At 41.8% G+C, this 26,220-nt stretch overlaps 1 protein-coding gene across 5 annotated transcripts in view; it reads right to left on the bottom strand.

The window, feature by feature from the left end:
* The window catches only part of SLC20A2 (solute carrier family 20 member 2), a 59,392-nt gene that overhangs the window by 32,685 nt on the left and 487 nt on the right, over positions 1-26,220 (bottom strand). For 2 of the 5 annotated variants that reach the window (XM_075751434.1, XM_075751430.1), the window contains exon 2: positions 980-1,530. In XM_075751434.1, the coding sequence (XP_075607549.1) occupies positions 980-1,268 (289 nt within the window). In that variant the 5' untranslated portion in view covers positions 1,269-1,530. Of the gene's footprint in view, positions 1-979; positions 1,531-7,297; positions 7,378-7,464; positions 7,607-23,450; positions 26,119-26,220 lie in introns of those variants that run through there. The other 3 variants (XM_075751433.1, XM_075751431.1, XM_075751432.1) reach the window with 3 other exon arrangements.

The following is a 26,220-nucleotide window of genomic DNA, read 5'->3' as shown; positions in this document are numbered from 1 at the left end:
GTAGGTGGAAATAACATTTAGGTTAGATTTAAGGAGGTTTCAGGAAGAAAAAATTTGAGTGGAGCATCCCTTTCAAATGGAGGATGCTGCGACACTCGTATAAACTACACAGCCCTGGCGTGGGATGCCACGGACCTGCCAGACTGAAGAAGCGGTGCTGGGATGGACAGGCTGACCCCTTGCCTGGGCTGCCTCTCCCCCAGTAAAAGGGGTTCCTTCCTGCTGCCTCCTGCCCTTTAAAAGCAGGTTTGCTATTGATCCTTGAGGGAACTCTCCGAAAGCTCACAAAGCCTCTTGCATATAAACAAAGAGTAAATACCACGGCTTAATGTTACTTACCTCAGAATATGCTATTTGTTCTAAACGGAGATTAATTTAACTGCAAGCAAAAGAACACGGAGCAGACTCTAAGGTATGCTGAACTGCTTTCAGGTTGAGTTAGAAAAATTAAAGACACCTTAAACGTGTGACCATCTATCTTTACTGCTCCTTTGGTTTTGCTATGGGCAAGGGCGAAGCGTATGACTAATTGCAATCACTCTGCTAGACAATCAGTTTAAGCAAACATGCTTGGATTTTCTGTAATTTTTTAAACGATTTAGTTAATTCCTTCTTGTACACATTCATTGCAAACTGTAGGATCTTCTGTACAGTCACAAATGCCATGCTTACGTATTTTCCATGTACCATCATAAAAACCTCCAAAATAATTTTTTCTGTACCCTATGAATACATATATATGATCCATTACATTAAACTTTTTTTTCTATTAGTTAAATGGCTGAACGATTGAAAAACGTAAATGATTAGAAGCATTTAAAAAAACATAGTAGACTAAAAAAGGAATACAGGCCCCTGCATTCACACAAAACCAGATGTGCAAGTCCAGAAGATGGGAAGACTTAATTAACAATATTCACAATGAACAGGATGACGAATACACAACGAATGTTACTTGGAAAAGGAAAGTATTACTTACCAACCATTGCACTCACTTCTCCTGCCATCAGCAGTGGGACAGTGTTGTTGTACAGGTTAACATCAATGATACCTTTCCGAATTGTTTCTCCGACTTTTGCTCCCAGTAATACTGAGCCAGTGGTTTCAAAAACTGAAGCCAAAATGCAAGCCTGGCGTAAAGTAACGACACCAGAGCCCACAGCCGTTCCGAAAGAATTGGCAACATCATTTGCACCAACCGAAAAGGCTAAAATAAAAGCAATGATAAAACCCACAATGACCATCCACAGGTACCCATCCATTGCCATCTTTCCCCAAACCGTAGATTAGCTTCCCCTTTGCAAATAGTTAATAGTCAAGGCTGGAGGGCACCGCAACGGATTTGGAAAGCAGATTTCTTGTAAACAATGAGTTCTCTCTGGAAAGTGCTGGGTAGTGTTAGAATGTGAAGAAACTGCTAACTGCTGATTTTCAAACTACTATAAATACTGTTCATTTGGCTGCCTTCGGTCAGCAGTGAAACACATTCCATATTTTGCTCCCAAACCGGTACAACTGCGATGTTCTGTCCTGCAACAGAAAAAAAAAAAAAGAAAATAAAAGAATTTTTTTTAAAAAAAAAGGGAATACTCAGAGGAGCCCATAACAATGCGCGTTTTCAGAAGTAAACAGATGATTTAAACCCCCTAATGGGGTCCTACCTCGGCATGTGACTGTTCTAATCATAAAGCAATTCAGAAAAGGTTAAAATCAGGTCACTTCCAAAGCAATATGTTTCTTGCAATATCACTGACCGAGAAAATCTTTTGAGCAATTTAAAAGGATTTAGAAAGGGGTGGGGGTGGGGGGCGTTGTTTGTGTTGAATTTAGCGAGGGGTGCGATAAGCCCTTTTTCTAGGAGGATTCTACTTGGCTCTTTGCACCCAGTGAATATAAGACATGTAGAATATATAGACCATACCATACAGCCTGCTTCCCAGCTGATGTATATCACCTAGGTCCACCGACCTCAGCAGAGCTGTCAACATCTTATCAGCTGCAGCCAGGGATGCACTCCTCTGAAAAAATGATTTCATCTCTATGTCTGTCTAGGAAATGCCACTGAAAATACTCTGAAGAGCATTAATATTCATCTATTGCTGTTATCACATCCCATGCAGGAAGAATATAATTTTCTTACAGCTTCTCAGTCACTGAAACAGCACAATAATCGCAATAGTCCCGTGTATCCCTGCAGATCTAGGGAAGTCTATAAAGAAAGTTTAACTAAAAAGTTGAGCTCTCTGCATTTTCCAATAGATGGTTACCAATTACTAACAGTTGTTGAATTCAAACCATTGTTATAGATATCTTTTAGTATTTCTTTTGATAGTTTCAGTTTTATGATCGCCTTTTGAATTACATCTTAATTAGTCCTTAATTAGTCTGATCTGAAAAAGAGAGTGAGCTCTTTCAAACCAAAAAATGGACAGAGAGAAAAGGACTTTAAAAAATAAAACCTTCACCATCCAAGGGACTGCTAAGCAGAGCAATAAGGCCCACACTGATGTCAAGATGGTGAAAAGCCAGAAGCAAATTTGCCCAAACCATCTGCCTCTTCTGAGGGCTGCTCCTCTTCTGCTAGCAGCTGCCACGAAGATGTTCCATGCTGCCCTCTGCTTTCCTATCCATGCCATTTGGCTCCAGAAAAGTGCGATTTTGGAGGTGGCAACGGGTTAAATGAACATTTAGCAGCAAATATCCATCAGCCAACTCCACACATTTTAAGAAGCATTTCAAGAGATCAGGGGATATCAGATGAAAAGCCCCGAGCCCACCTGCTGCTCTCTCTCAGTTTCCCAACAGTTGCTTCAGTCTCATACAATAGACCCACAGCCACAGTTTCAAGACCACGCTTAATTTCTTTCGATGACCCTAATGCAATGTAGGTCCTGTGGTAGCAAGGAGGAAGGGTCTCTGAAACCTCTGAAATACTGGCAAAATTATAAGAGATTTCACGTATTCCTGAGATGCTGGATCCTTGAGAACAACCAACAGGAAAATACGACATCTATACATAAGTGTTTCCTAGCAAACCCTTATGTTGATGTCAAGGATTGATGTTTTCTCTAAATATACATATTCAGGAGAAAAGATGTCCCTCTTTCTTTCTCCAGGCTCCAAACTGACTGAACAACTGTTGCTCCAGTCTTTTCCAGACATGGAGCAGACATCAATCCTTGAATGCCTTGCACTCTAAAATAACATCTTGGAAGGTCTTAATGGCTAAAAACATTTGTATAAGGATTTTTATACTATGAGATAACATGAGAAAATGTAGCACCAATGCATTTTTTATGTTCGAAGACTTGCTGCCTTTTCATAATTCATGAGCACTCAGCCCATTGAGTGGAAAAGGACTTGACAGAGACAGAAAAGGCTAACGGTATTTGGAAAAACAATTAGAGTTAGTACTTGTTTGCCTGTGAAGGAAGACAAAACTCCATTAACTTGCATCATTAAAAAATTTCTATTACGTATATCAGATTTTTGCTAGGAGATGAAGTGCTGGACTAGGGTCCTTCCTTGATCCTGGAGATTAATGATTAAATTCTTCACCCTGCATGGATTTACACAGTACCTTTGCCAAGTTAACCTCGGTGCCCCAGTTTCCTCTCCTGAAAATGGGCAAAGCTGACCGAGATCCATGCATGCATCCACAGACGCTGTGATTATATGAGACCCGTTTCCTTCGGACCCACAAGACGAAAGCACTTATTCCCAACAGAGATCTGTCTTTTCTCCACTTATCAACCAACCTACCAATTTACTGTGGTGACCCAATTTCTGGGGTAAGGAAGAGCAGGAGGATTGTGACATTCCCCCCACCGCAACAGAGTTCACGGGACGATGCTTGCCAAATCTGGCTCCTCCAGCCACAGTGAGTTCCTGCAGCTTCCAAAATAAACCACCAAGTCACAAGGTTGCCTTTATTAGCTTCCCTGGGAGGGGGGGAAGGGCGGTGGAGAAGAGCTCCAGATGGTCCCAAAGAAATTAAGACTTCAAGTGTGTGTATGTGTGCTCCTAAAACTCCTCATGAAGGCTGAAGAGCCTCCCGAAGTCTGTTGGCGGGGCTGTTGGCAAAGGGCCCGGAGAGGCAGATACATGATCTCCCTCCCTGTGAAATGGGATATACGGCCTTGGGAGAAAAGGATGTCTTAAGTAAGAAGTCACCCCTCCTGTCATTTTATGCAAGGTGATGGTTCAAAATAGAGCTCCCTCCAAAACTTGGGAGGCTCGACTTGACGTCCACTGCGTTTGCACAAGTGGCAGAGTACAGCAATGGCCAAGTCAAGTCTTTAACAAGATGAAAAGGAAAAGATGAAATGGAATAAACACATGTTTAGAAATAAACATGCAGGCAGCATTTGAACAGCTAGGTGTTATTACTTTCAACCTTAAATAACTGTAAGAGATGTTAAACGTTTAAAGAAAGAAACAAGGGAGAAAAAAAAAAGGTACATCTCTGCTGAGAAAGTTTTCAGAAATGCAAAATATCCTGCAAAGTAGGCCAGTGACTAAATACAGACTAAATCTTGTAGCATGCTTCTTTCTAGAGCCCAAAATACATCTGGCATGCTCAGACACGCTGAGCTATGCCCCTCACCACCTAATCTAACCCAAGAACCTGTGGTATTTCAAGTTGTTACTGGGACAAAAAAGAAACTGGAAAAACTGCTGTGCAGTAGGGAATGGCAAATCTTCCGCTCTCTGCGTGACAGCTGGAAGTCACTACCGTGTGTCTCTCCTGCGCTCATTTATATTTCAACACGCCTCTATGCATGCCAAATGCAATTCAACCTGACCTGCTAGATGCCAGGAAATCCTCCCATTTTACCTGCGGGACCGATACCGCCTCTCCACCAAGGCCTCTGCAGTCAGGTGCTCTCCGCTACCCTGCAGATCCAGGGTGGAAAAGTTCATTTTCCTCTTTATGCTTTGGATAACTCTTCCTGAACTAGCCCAGCCTGCGTTGCAGCGGCCGTGCTGCAAACTCACCCTTGGGCATTAGCGGGGCAGAGGAACCGTGTTAGCACCAGGGGAGCTGCAGGACCCGAAGCTGGAGCGTGCTCTGACGGCTGTTAGAGCGAAGGGAAATGCATAGAGATGGAATTTCAAGTTGTAAGAAGCTAATTCTGCGTTAAGGCAAGATTTTTAGCTAATATAGTTTTCTTATGATCCATAATTAGAGTACCATACTTAGGAGGTCTGAGTTGAAGCTTTTAACTGTTTAAGTGGACTTAGAAACTTACAGAACTTGCACCTCAGTGAGAAAAATCTGATTTTTGGAAATGCTAAGCACGTCCCTCTGCCACACTGACAAATGATCCAGACACCCCCCTCGGACTTTATTTTGTTGCTAGCTAAACGTCTTGTTATAACTCTGTCAACACAAAGTGCTATTTCTTCCCTAAGGGAGAGATAAAAACAAAACCTAGGTAAGGAAGAGCCTTGATTCATGCAGAACGACAAGTGAATCCTCAGGAAAAAGTCAGGATCTCCTGGTAACCACAAGATCATTTTAGGACAAGTTTATATACAGACATTTAGTAAGACAGCTTTTCTGGAAACTATTCACAGCAAGCTTCTAAGCCTAGACAAGTTTTTAGTGAAAATAATCTGAAATTTTAAAAACAAAATTGGCAGTTGTTTTTTGCCAAATTGCTGTTAAAGAATGCAGAAACATCTAACAAGAGGGACAAACGGTTAAATAAAAGCTCAGGATGAAGATCAATGTCTAGGGGAGTGATTGGAGTGCATTATCCACCAGTAATCCAACTGTATGACATAAAGGAAACAGAGACCCCATAAATGTCCTTTAATCTTCTGTCCACAGAAAATTAGGGAAGAACCTACTGCACTCATGAAACATTGAAAGGTATATAAATCATACCATATGCAGTGCACACCCTATATAAATCATCCTATATGCAGCTCTTCTGCTCTCAGAAGTTGCCCCGTGCTGCAGTTGAAAACTTTCTGCTACTCTGGACAGGACAGAGATTCAGCGAGGTCCCGGTTGTAACTGTTCTGTTGTTGCCCAAGTATGAGCAAAAATCAAAAGACAGCAGCTAATGTAGCATTTCTCAAGATAACTCTTACAACTGCTCCACTTTGCATTATGACAAGAGAGATCAGGGAGGACGATTTCTTTTCCCCTGCAGAGTTGCAAACAGCAGACATTTCATGATAGACAGTGACATGGAATTTGTACTGACAGGCAGGTTCACTTCTAGTTACCAGTGGCTGAAAAGTCTGTCTAAAATGCTTACCAGACAGCAGCTTCTAGGAGGTTGTTCCATACCTCTCTCATTTCTGTATGTTGTTCTTTATAGAAAACCAATCTGTCAGGCTTCCCACCTATATATATAAACTCATAAGAGCTCTGGCATTCCGGTCCATCGGTACTAAACACAGCACTGCATAGAAACCAAAGCCTGATTTAGAACTAAAGCTACCAACATCGTTCACATCAACAGTCCTTATGTTTCCAGTTCGTTGGGCTCCAGTTCGCCGGGCCACAAGGCTCGCAAATTATCTACATTAAATTACTAATACTACACTTATGATATGAAAGGTAATATTAATTCAAGTGGTTCAAGACTAAGAACATCCCTATATGGCTCTAAATTACATGCACAGGACTTGTCACAAGGCCAAGCATGATGCAAGTATAATGCTCCGGTACACAAAAAGCACCCTCGGCTTTAAAAAAAAAAATCAATTACTGCATCCACAGAAGCAGTTTTTATATCAATCAGTTCCTATTTTAATGCATTCGCAATGTGTTTAAGCATACTTCATGCTACTACTTGATATGGAAACAGGACTGAAGCTGATAGCTTTCCAAGGACTCCCATCCAGTTTAACATTGCAGAGAGGGACTGTTACCACCAGCTCCCAAAACTTCCAGAGGATGCATCCTTTTCTTAATCTTTATCAACTTCTGTTCCCACCATTGAAAGGTCAAAAATGCATATAAAATATTTAGCATGAGATTCTGTTGCTGAAAACAATAACTAAAAACACAGACAGCAGTCACGTTTAAACAGTAATTCTACAAACAAGTAAGATAGGTAAAGTATCAACAAGTCCTTGTGCCTTTGCTGATCAATAGCTTTTTCTCTAACTAAAGGACAATTTGATCCTTCAGTGACTGAACAAAGTCCTTCTAACAAGCAAGTGGTTTTTATGACACCACAGATTTTTAAGACCCATTCAGAGAAGACAAGTGTTCATGGTTACGGAAAACTTGTTTTATAAAAGAAAACCGTGCACAGAAATCTTTAAAACTCACCCAGTATTTAAAAGTTGTTTCAAAAGAAAAAAGAGCTAAGTTCTTCCAGCGACTTGCCCTCCTGATTGTAAATACAGGCTGAAGTCTAAAATAGACATCCTATCATTCAGCACAGTCACATCTGAACATGCAAACTTCCAGAGGGTAGAAAGAGGGCTATAACTTACAACAGGCAGTCCAGGGATAAAATTCACTCCAGCACAGGAGAGCACACAAGACAACACCGAGAAGCATCAATGTGAGTCCCGAGTCTTATTCAGTAGGTGAAAATCTGCCTCCTCTTAAGCAAAGAATTCTGCTGGGGGTGGGCACTGATAAAACACAACACTGCGTCACGACTGCACTAGTGAGACAAACCAATCCAATGAAGCTCATATTAAAAGCAACAAAACGTTCTTTCTTTTTTTTCTTTCCCCCAAGCATAAGCACAGACAAGAAAGGAAATCTCATTTTTTGAGCACCAGCTAGGCATTTTGGTGAGATCAGGTAATCTCTGAGGACCCCCAGGTTTTCTATTTGCAAGCACACTTCAACGCATGCTTAATTCAAGTGCATGTGACAGTAGGATATGTACATCCAATTCGGGAAAGATGTTGCATGCTTTTTACTTTACCCATGTCAGCAGAGGTCTCACAGGCTACACAGACTGCAGAAAGTTAAAGATGTGCACGAGTTTTGACTGGATCGATGCCTAAGCAAGCAACTTCGCTTTCAACAGTTCAACCTAAATGACCCAATCCAAATTCCTTCAACCGCTTTCCTTTAAGTGGGAAACATTTTTGCATGTATGTCAAGGCAAAAATAATGTTTGCCTAGAAGCACCCAGCTTAACTTTTTATAAAATAAAATATTTGCTTTAATACTATATAATGCAATCGAGCCATTTTATTCAGCAAAAAGGAATGTAAATCAAAACTGCATTGTCACAGTTTAAAAATGTGACAGACACAAATTTGTTGGACACATTTCTGGTTTATAAATAAATGATGCTTTAAATTTAACTTTTAGGTTTTACTCCATTCTGAGTCACTCAAAGCCATGGCATCATATTCCAACATAATGAACTTAATTTGGTAAATTTTCTGTGTCCTGAACATTTGAGAAAAAACAAATCATCTATTTAGATTTATAAACACAGACTTGGAAACATAATTTGTACTTCATCTATTTTTTCAAGTTTGAATAAAGGATATTTCTTAGCAAGGAGGCAGAGTTTTCTAAATTGCTTAAATTCAGCTGCAGATGATATTCAGGGATAATTTGGTAAATCTGAAAAGTAGTTTACATTTCTTAAGGAAACTCACATGGATTAGTAAGCCTACATCATCTTCTACAAACAATTAGGGCAAAACTCCAGCTAGAAATCTGCAATGCAGAAAAGATGCTAAAAATCCCCAATAAAAAAAGAATTATCAGTATCAGGCCACGATTCTTTGTAAGACACGCTGACTATTTAAGGTCAATACCCAACTACTATTAAGCTTGCAATACAGCTGCTAACTTTGTGAAACGCTACATCTCTTAAGTCTGGTTGCGAAGTCTTTCCTTTTACTTCTGTAACAGCTGCCACACAGGCTTCCTAGTTTTAGGAAAGTGATAGAGGTTGATATTTTAACACTGGTTTTCCCTTATGTACAAAAGCAACTTATTTTAACAAGAAGAATATTAATATTTTCCTGCAGACCTAAACACATCTTAATACTTTTTATTTATTTATTTACAAGTAGCATCAATCAATGCAAGTGAGAGCGATCACAATTGTAAACATGAAGTCAGCCTGTATTTATAGGTCTGGATTCCAGGGTTTTAAGGAAGTGAATAAACAAACACAGAAACTTTCTTGGAGCACTTATTTAACTTTATAAAGTTAAAAAAAAAAGAACACAAAATATTATTTCATGTTCTCTTTATAGCTGACAAGTTGTTGATGTCTGGCTTGGTAAAGCTCAAACCCGAACGGTCCAAGTAAGCACTAAACCCACCCTAGTTCTTCTCAAAGGACCATTTGCCCAGCCCAGAGCACCCACCACCAGCGGGCAGATGCGGGTAAAAATACTGTCGAAAGGACACGTTAATTCAGGAGGTATCTACATCGATTTCCAAAGCCAGAAGTTGCCAGCCTGACCTGTGGGAATCATCCTGGACAGGGGAGAAAACCAAACTGGAACCATTTGAGTGCCGCTTCCCACGAGCCAGCCTGACCACAGCAGTGGTTTCTTGTTGACCTAAGCTTCAGAGCTCGGTCTACATGCGAAGCAAAGGATATAATAAACAGCACAGAGAAAAGGAAATATCTTCAAAGTTTTTGTTCTGCTAAATCAGCATTGTGGACCTCAGGCATGGGAAAATTCAAGCCAAGATAGGTTGACCGTTAAGAAGAGTTACAATTTTGAATACCACTAAAGAAGCAGGCAAAGGAAAATTTATACGACCACAAAATAAATGATGAGGATCGGTTTTTGGCAATGGTAGCACCAGTTCGGTTCCCATCAAATCAAATATTTGAGAAATGATAAATATTATATGTTACAATCTCAATCAGATTTTTTTTTTTAAATTGTGATTTATTCTGCTAAATCCACAATTGAGAGATCCATGTTTGATGCAACAAACCCAGGCTAGGCAGATTTATATTTTGGTTTAAATAATGTAATAGGACATGTCAATTTAAATAATTAATTTTAAACCCCGTTTGTTTTGCATTTCCACATCAGCTATTTTCTGAAAGATGTCGAGGTTCTCATTTACCAGTACCCACTAAAATGATGTCAATTTGCAACTTAACGTAACTTTTATATCAAATGTAATTAGCCTTTTTGCCATTCAGATGGGAAGGCTACATATTTAAGCGATTATACTTATAATACCAACATTTTGAGTAGAAAATAATGGAGGATGAGTATCATTTTCTAACACAAAAACCTGTTAAGAATTGGAACCTGAATACCTGTAAACTGAATTTGGTCACAAACAGAAATGTAACAAAAACATCCAAAAGCTGCAGGATGTTGTTCCAGTTACATTGTGCCAACTTAAATATGGTTACTGACCAGCAACAGGAGCTTTCCGGCTTTCGCACTATCTGCTGGTACTCTAAAACTGGGAGCCATAAGAAGCTGGACCCAGGGACTTTGTTTCCGGTATCAGTATTTGTGCCCCTGACCCTGCCTGGGAACCCTTAGTTCCCCTCAATCTACAAAGAAAGAAAATAAAACTAACGAGGAGGAATGAAAACAGATGACTACACAGTTATCACATAGTATCTCAAAGAAATCCAGCTCTTGCACTGCCCTTCTGGTTTTGAAGGCCCCGGTGACCATCTACACCACAGGGGACTTGAAGCAGAACACCACACACAGATCATTACCTGGAAATCAGCCCTGAGGTCCTTGAGGCTAACGGAGATTTAACGCAGCTCTACCGAACACAGCACCATTTCTGGGTGCTTCGGTAATGCCATTGTCCCTAACGAATACCAATGAAACTCTGAATATCTGCTCTGCAGATAGCTGCAAACGCCGTTCAAGCTGGAAAGAGCTGGCTCCAACCAACAAAAGCATATCTGCTTTTGCATATTAGGTAGCAAGCTCCAACACATTCTGTTATCTAGCAGGATTATCTCCAAATAGAGAGAGATGCATCCATGTTTCACTGCAAGAAAAAGCATCTCAGGGACTCTCTGGAAAGTCTGATGAGGTGACCATAAAAATTAAAGAGTCACTTGGCGTTCAGGAATGGAACAACTCCTCTGCTCTGAGGAAAGAAATCATTTGGATGGGCTTTCTTGATGGCTCTGAAATCTATCACACTGTCATCCAGACCTCTTTTTCCAGGAAGCCCCCAGAGTCTCAAAGAGGACATCCCACCCCAGCTGGGAGACTTCCACTCCCGATGGTCAAGGTGAATTGGCTGTGCTTGCGTAGGCACGCGGGGAGAGCTGCCACGTTACAGAGCGTGACTCTGCTTGAGATCACCCTTGTCTGTTGAGCGAACGAGCCCAGGGAAAATGAAAAGGTGGAACCCACAACTGGAAATGCTGGAGGCCAAGGCTGGTGCAGAGGATGACACAGGGTCTGGGAGTTGCGTGGCCTGGGAGAGCCAGGCTGGCTCCAACCCCTCCCACAGCGCAAGCCCCCGCTGAGCCAGGAGGAGTTCAAAGGCAGCAAACCCATTCTGAAGGAGCAAGGCTTTGGCCAGCGCCAATTCAAGTATTGCCTCAGTTAATGCCGGGAACCAGACTCGTATCGCCCGTGACTCTGGCTGACGTACCAGAGACTGAGCGTACTACGTCCATACTAAGCCCAAGGAAAGGGGTGAACTGCTGCTCTGAGCCTCTCTGAGCTTAATCCATCATTTCCCCTCTCCAGCCCCACATCCGAAGCAACCAATCAGCACAGGTAAAGTATTTCTAAAAGCCCTGGCTACTGCTGACAACTTAAGAAGCATTATCCTGAATTACTAACGGGACCTATATTGACTTTACACAGAACATAAAAACTGCCCATGAAACACTCCTGTGGCAATCAAAAAAATAGGCATTTTGCAAATTCAGAGGCTTATGCAAAGATCCCCTTGGTAAAAAGCCAGAGTGTGGTTGCCAAAAGTCAACAATGTGAATTTTTCAGATAAAGGAAACCTGACACCTTAGATTGCCTGCCATTGCATTCTGGTGTGGGTTTCAGAGAATAACCGCTGTGGAGTCTTTTCCCGTTGAGCCAGAAGAGATGGCTGGGGCTCCCCTGTGTCCAGCAACTCTCTCTCTTCAAAGGGAGCTGGAGTGAGCGAGTAGCTATCAAGATGCCAAACCACACTGCCTGGCTCTCACTGACAACCTCCAAAATTGGTGTGGCCAGTGGGACAGAAGACCAAGCACTGCTGAAATGAGCTAGCTGAATATCAAAAGGAGAAAAGGAACAGGCGTATAACCAAAGGGAGGAGGGACGACACTCAGAGGTGCCGACTGGGGTTGTAGGAGTTAAGTGGAAGTAGATGAGGCCAATACATTGTGGCAATGGAAATAATTTTTTTTTTCCCCGATGAGCACTGCCAGTAATAGACATAAAGGTGCAAACAGCAAGGAAAGCTGTGACCTTGGCTTCATTTCATAGGAATAGGAGCCAAATATTACACCAGGAGGCTGGTGACCATGCAAAGAATGGCACCTGCCAACTAATACGCCTGTTTCCTCCCCAAAGTCCAATACCTGCTGATCCCTGTTCTTCAGAATCCATCTAATAGTCCACATCTATCCCCTGTAGTCTTTGCTGCTAGAGACATGAGGAGCACGATGGTGAAGCAAAAACCTTGAGTTCCACCTACAAAGCACAGTTAATGTGCCGGCTGCTTCACTGTAGGCTGATGCTGCTGCTGGAGCAAACAGGCAGCCAACAGACTTGTCACATTGGCTAGGAATTAAATCATCACCAATGCAACATGCCAAAGAATATCCCATAGTTGGCTGTTGGGCTCACCAAACACCTCCAAGAGGACTTACTAGGGGCATGCGGTCCTGTGAAGCAGGTCAAGAAAAGCTAGGCTTTATCCTCTACAAAGGAAAATGTCGTTCTCCACTTCAACGCTTCTCCTGAGAGAATTAGCGCTGAAAATAATAGGAAAAGCAGACCTACAAACCAGCTTAATATAGTGGCTTGTTCAGGTACTTTGTTACCAAGAATTCCCTCCCTCAGATGAGTTACTGCTCATGGAGAGATGGCCCCATGTTTTATCTGGGCTTTTCCTAGCCTGGGAGCAAACCCTGGTAACATTAACATTTGTTCTTCAGCGGTCCAGTGCCTACATCCAGGTGGAACACAAAAAGTCTTCCTAAAGGTACAGGCAGGATAACAGAACGCGCGTTGCCTCCAGTGAACTGACAAGAGTATTCGTGTGCTGCAAGAGCTCGAACAGCTAGAATTTCTCTGCTTGCTGACACAGAGACTATAAAGAGAAGAGAAAGTCATTAAAGTAGCAGAAGATATTTCTTTTGAGTACATGGCACCAGCGTCAGTGGCTGGTGTGCCTCATCCCCTTAAAAAGGTGTTTAGAGCTAAGCCGTGCTGGTGATAGTGATGCATTACAGCACCCCGACAGTTGCCCAGAGAAAGATAGTGTGGACGCTGCTGAGAGGTCAGGAATAGCAAAGGGGATTCTACAAGGAACCCTCTCTCTTCCCTGCCTTTCTGGAGAAGGGGGAGAATCAGAGCTAGCCGTGCCAGGATCCTGCTACGCCAACCACGGCTTGAACAGGGACTTCTCTAGACCTGTGCATTTCCCTTGCAGAAAATGACCTACCCGGCAACGGGAATGGCACAGCGGTGACACAGACCTCTCCGCTCCATACAAGCGCTGAGAGAAGAGACATACCACTCCAAGGCAGGGTGCAAATTCCCAGAGCGCTGAAGTATGGGGCGGGGGGGGGGGGGGGGGGGGGGACGACAGGACACACACACGACACCAACACCAAACAAGCAAAAAAGGACAAAAGAACCTAAATAAATAAATAAAATTAAGGCTACAGCAGCTGGGTGTGACAACCATGCCACGTGAAGAGAGTCCTCTGGAGATGGAAGAACATGTGGAGCCTATTTCTTGCAAGACCTGGAAGGGACCACAGTCTACCTCTGTCAGACTGATAAGGAAAAATCACTCACTGTTATCCATAAAAGAAATGAGCAAGTGGATCATCACGTAAAGAACACTGAATAATCAGAAAAAAAAAATTCTTTTAAAGAAGTAAACAAAGAATCTATAATTAATAAACAACTGGTTGTTTCTGGTCACTGAAACCTTCAGAAGTCATAGAAATAATTTCCTCTTCTATCTCTTCTACACATAAATTAAAGAGGGAAAATTAATTATGCCATTTTTTCAACTGTCAATCAGTTCCTCAGCCTTGAATTAACCAGATATTAAATCCAATGAATAAAATGATGTGAAGAAAACAGTTGCTCTGAAGTGGTGGAATACACTACTCCCCAAATGGTCTTAATATTTCAATCAACATTGTCTCCAACGTTTAACCAATTATTTCCTGCAATTTGATTTTGTTTTCTTTAAAACTTCAGCAGAAATTAACTCCTTTGAATCACTTCATTTAATACATATAACTAAACAGATTACAATAAATTTGGGCTATATTACAGGTTTGTTTCTTTCAAATCCAAAGTACCAGGGTTTTAAAATAGACATAATGCTTTCCAGTTTTAAAAAGTTCTCAACCAAGCAAAAAGTATTTTCCATTCTCCAAAGCAATCCATAACATAGACGAAATTGTTCACTAATGTACATTCAATCTGGAATACACTGGTGTCGCTAATCTAACATGAAATTCAGGTGTGCAGAAGACCATTCTGTATCTACTTTAAAACACAATCATCAGTTACTGACAAATATAATTAAAATATGAAAAAAATTACGAACTGACCCACTGGCTACTCTACTAATCCTGAGCTTTTATTTTGCCTGGGATTCTCTAGGGTTTATTCAGAAAACATAAAGCAATTGCACAAACTCAGAGGCACAATTCTTCATCAAGAAAGTCTTCCACAAGAACATGCAAAAATGCACACCAAGAGTGCCTCACGAGTTGATCTAAAGGTGGCAAACACTATGAAAGGAATAATGCTGGAAGAAACCTTTGGTGAACGTAGAGGCAGAGGTAACATGAAGAAAACAGAAATGTGCAGATTTACTTGTTCCAGTCAACAACAGTAACTGAAGTTTATTGATTTCAGTTTCAGCAGCTAAAAATCCATGAAAACATTTTTATATGATACAGACAATACTATCCCATATTCAAATTTCTATCAAAGTAATAACATAGGCCAGGATTTTCTCACAGTCATTGCGATTTACGTATCAATTAGTACAATAATACCTATTTTAAAATAGAAATATTACTAAGTGCAAATAGGTTTTGTATCCAATTGTAATTTAGCTGTTTAATTGTATGGAAATATCTAAGTAAAGAGACTGAAAACAATATAACTGTTAGCTACAAAAATAGCTGGACACATTCTCAGCCACTGTCTCTCAACTGTTCCCTTTATATCCACTGTAAAAGTATTTCCAACACACTAATCATTTCTATTTGGAAGAAACTGAAATTATATGATTTCAAACTATTTTCATTAGAAAAACAGTCCTTTAACAACTGCTTTTACTCTTCCATCTAATTATATACTCTTAAAGGCCAAATATTCAGTCAGTATGCAAAAATAACCGTAGCCTTTTATTAAGGATAAAACACCAGATAAGAGTTCATAAGAAAAATAAAGATGTTCTTTGCCTCTACTAGCAACATTGTCCAATATAGGAAATTACATTTCATTTTAAATACATATATGTCAAACTCTTAGTAACTCCGTATCAGAGACTTACTACAAGTAAGTCTGTTCATAGTATCATAACTTGCTGGACTGCATGGCTAGTATGTCCTTGGAGATACTTCACGTAACAGTCAAGATGTTAAAAAAATTACTTTTCTAAAAAGCTGTCCCCTACCTCAATACTAACTAATCTGCACTTAAAGCCACACAGCCCTGCCAAGAAATCTTACCTACCTGGAAGATTTTTGTGACCAATAGTCAAATAAAGAAAGATTGAACTGATTAATATTTGATTCTGACATCTGACTAAGGGCAGCATAAGAACAATACATTATAAGGTTCTTCAAATTAGAGGGCTAGCACTACCTTTTTGTTCTTTTACCTACACACCTGTCACACTTTTTATGCAAAAGCTGTTTATTAAATGCAAGCAGACCCCCTGATTTCCTGTTTTGTAATGGTCATGGTCTGATCTTTTCCATATTCAATGTACGTTTCGATAAAAAACCAAAATTGATTTCAAGTACACAGCAGCAGCTATCTAATCCACAAATAAAAACTACAGCGGTGTTCTGCTCTTCCTAAAACAAGTTTGAAGCCACGATTATATTAAAGACACAGATGTGAGAGGATTTTTCAACTTCCAAACAGGTATGCAAACAGTATTACAATCCAGGGGCGCACGTAAATGAATAAGCAAGCAAACTACGTGACGTTTGCGCAGCGTCCTCTCAAATCCTGCAATCCCTTCTAGAAAGTCTGGGTCTACATCTCCCTCTTCTTTACTCATGTTCTTCTCACATGGCTTGGTCTCAGAAACTTTCCATGCCTGTAACGGAAACTTGAGCCAACTTCTTAAATGTATGATTTCTTCATCTCCACTCATCATCCACTTCTGTTTCTGAGAAGCTCCTCATCATGACACCTGTATCTCAAGAAGCAAAACAGGAAACATCACAGGGATGAAGCAAGGAAAGCTGAATAATAATATGCCTCTGTGTCTTTAATAAAATCCCAACTTTCATTCAAGTTCCTTTTAGGAAATAAGAGTTCCTTTCACAAAAGCCAAGTTTTGCCAAACTAGGTATGTAAACATCGTGTGACAAAATTGGGGTAACTAGTGAAATCTCCCAATCTGCACCTCCGTTCCTGATGTGATGAGCAGGAGAAATCCTGTACTGGCTAGCCTTACATACTGTGCAAAACATCATTGGGTGCCAAGCTTGCAGAACTAGTCTGCAGCAGCCAGCTCAACTAAAAGAAACCGCTGACCCATCTACTAACTTATCCGCTACTGAAAACAATGTGAGTTATCTTTACCCAGGACCCGTCTGTCCAAGTAAGTAGAGCTCTAGCCCACAACTGAGATGAAAAACAAAGATGTAAACCTCTCCTCTATTTTCCCTGCTGCTCCTTAATCTATGCAACTGCCACAGGACGTTTGCGTTTTTACACACTTAACAGGTATCGGAGGAGAGAGTTCCTCTGCATTACAGCACTTTAACTACACGGCGACAAAGGCCTACGGTATTTTCAACGTGTCTTTGTCCCCAAAATCATATCATAAAATTTGGGGTTGGGGTGGAGGGGACTTGCCTATCTCTTTCTGCCATCCAAAACTTGGGATCAAGAGGGCCCAAAGCCAACAGCAGCACTGTTCAGAGTCTAACAACAAAAAGGCAGAGGGATGACTCATCCGCAAAATGGAGACACAGCCATCTTGCATCCAAACGAGCAGCCCAAACCATTTGCCTGCCTCATGATTTTGCCCAAACACTGAACGAGGGGGTGCAGGAGAAATGATCTCCGCAGCCTGCCCAGCCATGAAGCCTTCAGGGCAGATAAGCAGGCACCAAAACCATTCTGCCAGCAAGCTCTCAGAGAGACAGAAGCATTAAAGCAATTTTTTCTCTCCCTTTTAGGGGTAAGGCCATCTTTAAATAAACATTACCACCAAGATCTCTTGCTAGCAGAGGCAGAGCAGATCCTACCTCTTATCTGCTACCATCTCAAATTCTCAGAATTCCACCTCCCATCTGAAATCCTCCTTTCTTCTGGAAAAGCACTTGACAGCAGCATACTCCATACATGGGGCATGCTTCAACTCAGAAAGACAGCACTGTCCTTCGCCAACTCCTCCCAGCGAGACGACAGTGTGTTTCAGCTCTCTTACGCTAGAAATGAGGGATAGCTGCAGGGACAGAGTACCATCCGAGCACAAAAAGTCTTGGCTTTGGTTCTTGCATATTGCAGTAGAGAATGTATCTGAGCCTCGGACAATCAAAGCAAGAAATCCTCTGAACACACTCCGGGTATTGCAGAAACAATAGCTGTTAAGTAACTGGAGAGAAATGTATCTGCTGTGCAGGGATTATATGTCAAAGAAAAACACACATTCCCTCAATTCTGAACTCTTGAAGAAGTCCTTACCCTCAAAAGTGCTTAGGAAGCTAACAGTCTTGAAAGCCTGTGCCTCAGTCATCATGCCTGTTACTGAGAAACGTGCTATTGCCTACTCAACTATCACAGATTTCAAGAGCTTCCAGAGCACAAAAGCCAAGGCAGCCACACATGTCCCCTCAGCAGGGCATCCAGAACACGTCCAGACACCATCCAATTATTTTATACCACAGTGATCCTTAATCTTTTATCATAATGTCTACAAGAAACAGAAACCACAATTTCGCTGTTCCATAATCATCATAACTCCATATTCTCTCTCAGCACCAGAAATTAACTGCGGACAAGTAATTCAATTTATTATTGACATCCTCACTTGTTAATCAGATGTCTAAGCTCAGCATATGCACCATACAGATTACAAGACATCCAGGCTGCTCACTGTTGCATGCAGAAAGAGAACTGCAGAAAAAGATTAATAACTGTCAAAAATATCTGATGCTGGCTGTCACCTGAAACGACTGAGGAATTTTCAGTTTTCTTTTGAAGAGACAATTTACTGGCAGGCTGGTACTTCTAACTTTGATCTTCATAGCAGCCAACACTGGCAGAAAAAATTTGTAGCTCCATAACAAAACACAGAAACCTCCCGGACTGTTAACTCAATTACAGTATTTTGGCAAGGAAGCCTTCCCCTTATACCTTGGGGAAAGTCTTAAGATTAAACAGCGCATGTTTTAAAGGCACACGTGCCTCAATTATTTGGTACAACTGTTCATGCACCCAATTTGTTGGAGAGAAAAAGCACTCCACGGCAACTTGCTTGGAAGACTGATATTTTTCCTTGTTTCCTAAGGAAACAATGGCTACAGAACCACACCAACCATCCCATGCACAGAAACGTAAATTACAAGGCTAATTTCAACCTAATCTGATGGAAAAGGATAGGTATTTCACAGGTGTTCAATTCCTACAACAGACTTCTGCATAAATAACCGAGGCAGCCCCCAGAGTAACGTGCCTGGTTCACAAACATCAGTCAGACGTCACATTTTGATTAAATATACCCAAGAACTACGAGGCAGTGAGAGGCTGCTCAGGTGCCGTGCTGCTGGAAAAATCAGGGACGCTAACGATACTGCTGTGGTAATGGACAGAAAGAAGGGAAGATGTTTAATATACTGCAGTGCCACCAAAACTGAGCCAGGGCATGCTAACCGCTGCCACGACAGGTCAGATTGCTGGTCTATCCATTTGAGAATCCTGCCTCTTGTGATAGGGACCAGATGCTTCGCAAGGTGGAATAGCTCGGGTAGTGAACAATGATGTAATTCACCCAAAGGGGAAATTCCTTCCTAACCTCATCAATTAGCATGAAGGTTTATATGCCTAATTTATTTTTAATCCTATTTACTGCAACTCTGGACATTGTCATTACATATATAAATGTCCAGGTCTGCTTGGAATCTGACTAAACTTTTGGCCACAGTAGTATCACGTGGTATAATTATGTCAGGTTTCAAATGTACTGATTTTCAATTTCATTTAAACATCCCTTTGTTCTTGCGCTATGGGAACTAACACAGCTATTAACCACCTCTCTTCTGCTTCCAAGGGCTCCAGCCCAGCTTGCACCATGAGCTCCCATGCCATACTGTGCTCTGTTACAGAGCAGGAACATAATCTGAGGGCCTTTAAGGCAACAACTTAGTAACTTCTATCAGTTATCCAGCCACAATTCTACATGCTAAATTTCTGGGATCTGCTGGAAGCTGGCAGCTCCACCAGAATTTCACCAGGCCCTACTCTATTCCAGATCTTGCAAGCTCACTTTTCTGAAGTTTTCCACTCCAGAGCTGCCACCCTTACGAGTAAACTGTTTTGCTCTTTGAAGACCCTGATATTCTGATAAATTTAGTTATAAAAGAACAGACAAGAAGCATATCATGCTGGGCTTTTCAAGGTCACATAGGAACCTCTCCCTCTGAGCAAAGAATTCCCCTCCCACCTCCATGCCTGAGTAAACACCACCACTGTCCAGCCAAGCAAAACCAATCTCATTTTGCTCTTGGCTGATGTTCCTCTGGGCTGCAGGTTCCTCTGTGCAATAATTTTAGCCTATGTTGTTACTTATGGATGAGCTCATGACGTATTCATCATGATTAATATGCCAAGTACTTACTAAAGCTCCAGTGTGATTAGTCACTGCTGTTTCTGCTCAACAACACTTGCAAGAGTCATCAAGGTATAAAGCCACACCTTCATTCAACAAAAGTTTGGTGGGGAAAAAAAAAGACAAAAAAGATGTATGCAAGCAGCAGACAAGGAAGGGAGACTCTTAAAGCAAATTCGAGGTTTTGGATCATCTCATCTCCGCAAAACATAGTCCTGCTTTCAGTAACTATTTGGGCTGCACTTTCTTCTCCCAGCCTCTGGAGCTAAAACTTTGGACTCCAGTCCACAAGTTCTTAATCCCAAGTCTATAAGAGAGAAAGAGTAGGTCTGGCTGGTATCTCATGGGAAGATGGCCCCCCAAGGAGATGACAGTTTTTACAGCATCTGTGAGAAACACCACATAGCCAACACTTTTACCGCAAGTGTTTTGATTACAGGCTTGGAACTGGTGAATTATGCCAAGAGAATACTTCTTTGCCTCAACCAAAAAGAAAATTACACCATTTCACCCCTCTTTAGAAGGATGCAGGCAAGCAACTGGTCAAGAAAAAATTCGTCACAGGTCCATAAACAATGGAGCTTTTTGCAATGATCAAAATAACACTAACAGAACTGGTAACAGACACCACTTTGCCAACTGTTAGCTCATTAAGTAATACAACCACATGCAACTTTTTTTGCTATTTGAGTATCATATACTGATTAGAGTCAATAAAAATCACAGGTCTCATAATGGCAGTTGAATTGTCCCATTGCATACTTCTCAATGACCTCTTCATGCTGTTTAATAGTTATGCAGCAATCTTAGGAACTCTGTTCCAGAGAGATGATCTTAATAATTTCTTTCTAAGAGGCCATAAATGCTTTCCCGTTCTACGTAAAGACGACATACCGAACTGAGTACTTCTACAATGCTCTCAGGCAATGCTCAAACAGCGGTCCAAGCCACAAGTTTCAGAGCACTGACATACCAGCAGCTCCAGGACCTCTGATCAGCCGAGTGGTTTGCCTTTGGCATTTTAGGATTTGCTGAGGTTGAAAGAGAAGACAGTAATGATAGAGAACAATTCTCCCATCAGCAGTGGCAAAAGTAATCTTGGAGGCCTCGAGTGCAGTGCTTTCACCGCTTTGGGGTTGTTACTGAATATGAAGTCAAAAAGATGTGATATTTTCTGTTTGTCACACACAAAAACAGAGTTTGGGTAAGGAAATCTTTTAATGGACTCAACAAATGTATTTTTGGCTGCTAGAATTCTCAATCTGTTGTGCTAAAATTAGCTTTAAATAAATGTGCAATACAAGCAGCACATACTTTGCCTAAGAAAAAAATCTACCGGCCACTTACACATCATGTGAACTTGGTTATTTAATTGAGCTAAGAACATCAGTTATTCCAAGCCTTATCTGACTGTAGATTTGGATCTATTTAGCAATGGCACTGCCACATATCAAAATACACAACGAGCCACAGCTCATTACCAAAGCAAGGGAAAGTTCCTGCAAACAAGGCTTGCTACCATTTAACAAGATGGTCATGAAGAAATGAGCTAAGATTGATAAAGCCTGTGCCTCTGCCTCTACCCTTCTGACCTTCCCTCTGAAAAGAAAAAGCAAGTCTTCCCCTTCTGTCAGTCCACTCTTCCTTTCATATTATAGTATAAAGAAATTGGATGCTTTCAACTATCACTCCCTGATGTGCACCAACCAAAGCTATGGAAGATGATATTCTTATTTTTCTCCCCTTCAATCAGTGAAAGGGTTCCCTAAGTTCTGCTCTGTTTGTACAACTGGTGTCACAGAAGTTGGTTCTAATATTGCTCATCGGATTGTACACCACAATCTGAGAAATGGCAAAATAGAGTCATTCAAACATACCAAGTACTCCATGCTGGGTAAAGTTCACAGCAGCTGTTCAAGTCCCAGAAAGACATCTGAGAGGAGCACCATAAATAACGAGATCACATGGAGTCTCCCATTGCACAACCAACATACATCTTTCCTGCTCAGGAATTTATGCTTCACACCCTACGCTGTCAGTCAAGAGCATATTACAAACTATGTTTTCAGGATGATCCAGAGGATATTTTGGAAAGTAATATAGCTCTCCTGCCGGCCGAGTCTTTTCAAAATACTCCTTCTATTCCGTTACGAAAAAGACAAATGTTTCTATAATCTTGTCCAAGCTGCGGTCTTTCTCAGGAGCAAGCTATAGATCCACACATGCCTTTTTATACATCATGGATGTCTACAACCAGTTCCAGCAAGCCTGACAGCCTAAAGGAAACTGAAGGGGACTACTCCTTCGCAGACTCAGGATCTAAGTTTTTCTTCAGATGCGCAAATGTATTTTTATAGACTGTGATTTGAGCAGATCCCTAATTTGACCAGCAAGATTTTTAATTCATTTTAGATTAAAATTAGCCCAGTTCTCCTAAACCATCTCATTCCTAGGCCTCTGCAAGGAGAGAATCACTTTTCAAAACAGTGCCTAGCTACAGTGGAGAAAGAAGATCTATGGATACTTAATAAAATTGATGATTTTTTTTTCTGGAGTTTTGCCACAAATTGCCTTCGAGGGCTTGGTTCAGAAATTCCAAATTCAGTTTATTTTTTTTTCATTGAGAACTAACTCCTTTTAGCAATTCTGTTAATCTTGGAGTTTGGAGTTATTTTTATTAAAGTAACGCCCAGAGTTTAGATATTCCATAAAAAGATCAGGAATTATTTTTATTAAAGTAACACCCAAAGCTTAGACATTCCTTGCAAAAATCAGGCAAAAGCACCTTCATTCTTAAAAAGGTTCTTAGCCATTTCCTTGTAAATACAGATTTCACAGAGACAACTGAGCACTGAGAACTTTTATCGGGCTTTTTTTTTTTTCCAGAGAGTTGGGAAAAAAAGTTGTTAGGGCAGGATTTTTTTACCTAAAAAAATCCTGAGCCTTTTGCTCTTAACACGATGTGGTTTATTTTTGCTCCTCTCTTCTTGTCTTCTGCTACGGAAGAAGTAGCACCAATTTCCAGTCCTCAACATCAGATTTCTCATGAGACATTTGCGCTGGCTGTGGGGTGTTCTGCCAGCAGTCACTGTCTCTGGTCATACTCAGTTTTCTGTCCCTTAGCCAGCAGGGAGTTCTGCCGACCCAGGCGAGACCAACTTCTGACGGAGCTTGTCAGACTACAAGAAACTCGTTCTTAGCCCTTAACTCTTACTCCACAACAGAAATGTGGCTGCAAAGTAAAGGATCTTACCTCCATTCTCAGGGGCCTGAGGCACTGAAACCTTCTGCTCTTCAGCGGCAGCCCTGTCTTGAGGACAAGATCAAGTGCTGCCTTTTTGTTTGAGCAACTATGTTAATAAACTAGGTGACATCACCCAGGTTCCTTACCATGACTAAAACACGGTTTAAGTGTTTGGAGGAAAAAGGGAATGCCTTTTGATCACTACTTCCGAGTCGGAGCTTAAGCAACCGCAGCTGAAGAGCGTGCTTTGTCAGCAAGCCTCCTCCAAACTCTATTGCTCTTTAGGCATAACAGGCCAAAGACATCACGGAATTAATAACACGTTTTCCAACAAGGTGCTTCTTCCCCGTTGAAGAAGGCACGTAGTGACAATTTTCAATCTCTTTAATGCAGAAATTAGGACCGGGGCAAAATCTTTTCAATTCCTCCGAAAGAGAGGTTAAGTTGCAACATACTCAGCTTTCTCTCTGCAGCGTGTATAATTTCAGCTTGCTCAACAGCAGCTTGCTCCTGAGTTCAGGAGGACTTTAAAAGGAGCGATTATGCTCACGGAAGTAAGCTAACGTGAATAAACTGCCCAGGCAACAGGGAGACATTCCAGAGCCCTGTGCTGTCACCAGGCTTTTGGCCAATGCCACTTAATCATATATGCAAAACACAAATTAAAGAAAGATTCATCACAGGTTAGAATATTCTCAATGAATAATTTTGCACTGCATTGAAGAAGGTACCCCACAAACAGTCCTTGGACAAAGGCATTGGGATCTTCTCCCCATTTTCAGAGCTTCCACTGGCATCAGCAGTACAAGTGCTACAGCAAAGGCTTCCTCTGCGGGTCTTCTCAATGGATCAGGCAGTTTTGGAAGGGAAGTTTGAGAACAAGTGAAGCACCACCTGAGCGTCACACTGCTGAAATTCGTAGCTCTTATGGCTGCGAGGCCCCACAGCAGCTGCTACAGGCTATGTTCTCATCTGGGCTTGGCTGGCACATGCCAATTCGTACTATCCGGGCACGTAAACCTGGATTGAAACTCAAAATGCTCATGGCATGGGGGAAGATATTTTCATGACGAGGCCCACAGAGTTTACAACGTCTTCAGCTTTAAACGCAGCCACACTCATAGCTTAGAAATATTTAAGAGCCTCTTGAGCCTTGTCACAGAATTTATAAAGCTCTATCAAAAAACCTTTGATCTCTTGCACAGCACTGAGTATAAAACCTGGCCAGTCACATTTTAGTTTACGAGGAGAGAGATAACTTTTCCACCACTTAACAGAAGAGTAGAGTTTTCATGTAAGATTATAAAGTCAAGGTTGTAACTTCATCTGAAGGCTGTATTTACAAAGATCTGGCTGTTCAGTGGCTCCCATGGACGCAACAGAGCAGTCAGATTCTCAAAAACACCCAAGTTATAATTGAGAGTAACTTGTTAACTCTTTTTTGCGGTACCTTGTAGATGCAAAGTTTTAACTGCCTTCCCTCACATGCTCTGTGTGATCAGACACCATTAAATCTACATATCATAATAGCTTTTTAAACAGCATTGGGCAAGCTAGAAAGGTTTGCCTCTGTACAGCATTCTGAAAAATAAACACGACTAAAGATAACTTTGGCACAATTTTTTTTAAAGGTCACAAGCTTTCCCCATCCAAGACATCCAATAATTCAACGTGAACAAAGTTCCACAAGAGTTTGAGAATCTGTTCCTGTGCATGCCTACAAGCCCGACTACTGTGAATGGACACACACACACAGACACACACAAATCTATTGTTTCTACCCTATCTGCCTTTGCTTTTAGGCACCAATTTTTTACTACCAATTAAAGGAAGCAGTTTTTTTTTCCCCTCCAAGCAATATCATGAATTTACACGTAAAAATCACTGCAGAAATTTGAGGTAAAATTTCAAAAGCTGACTGCACCGTCTGTCCCAAAGCATACTTGTACAGTAAAACTGAAATACAAACCCCACAACAAAACAGAGTACAGTTTCGCTGGGACAGAACTTCAATAGCTGCACTTAAATCAGGAAAATGAACCACTACCTGCTCTTCGCTCATGGCTCAAGCAGCATTCTTCTAACGCCCTAGCAAATGCAAAAGGTGCACGCCCTGGAAAAGCTTTTGGTTTTGTTGCTTCTCCTTGAAAATGTTTTGTCTCGACAAGTAAGCTTGTGGGATACTTGAGCCACTACCTTAGGTCCATGAGTACAAGTGGAGCTGCAAGCCACTCAAGATTTCTAAGCACTTCACAGTGCTTCCAGCTCGGCTGAGAGGAGAATTGTAAAATTATTAGCTACAGGCGGCTGGGTTTAGTAAACTGGAAAGAATGGGTTCATTTTGACATGCTGCTTTATCGAAAGGTACGGAGCCGCATCAGATGGCTGCTGAGGACAGTAGCCCTTGGCGAGCGTTAGAGAAGATGCGCCATTAGAAAGGATTCCTCCCCGCGCTGCCTGTTCCCTGGCTGACCGCTCGGGTGGGCAGGGCCGGTGGGAAGGAGGGCTGAGCAATCGCTACAGCCGTGAGCCCCGCGCCGAGGAAACGCTGCGGCGCCTGCGGGGTGAAGCCGGGCACAGAACGCGGAGAGCCCTCCCGCGGAAGATGGCAAGGCAAGCCCACCCGGCCCGGCGGCGCGCAGCCTGCCCCCAGGCCTCAAGCGGAGCCGGAGCCGGCCTCGGCCACCCCCTCCCCGCCGCCGCCCGCGCTTTCTCCTCGGGCGGCCCCTTCCCGCCTCACAACGGCCCCCGCGCGCCACGGCCGGTGAGGCGCCCCCCT

The sequence above is a fragment of the Balearica regulorum genome, chromosome 4, assembly GCF_011004875.1.
Source record: "Balearica regulorum gibbericeps isolate bBalReg1 chromosome 4, bBalReg1.pri, whole genome shotgun sequence".
NCBI lineage: Eukaryota > Metazoa > Chordata > Aves > Gruiformes > Gruidae > Balearica > Balearica regulorum.
The sequence above is the reverse complement of the archived record's forward strand: the minus strand, read 5'-3'. Positions and strand labels throughout refer to the sequence as shown.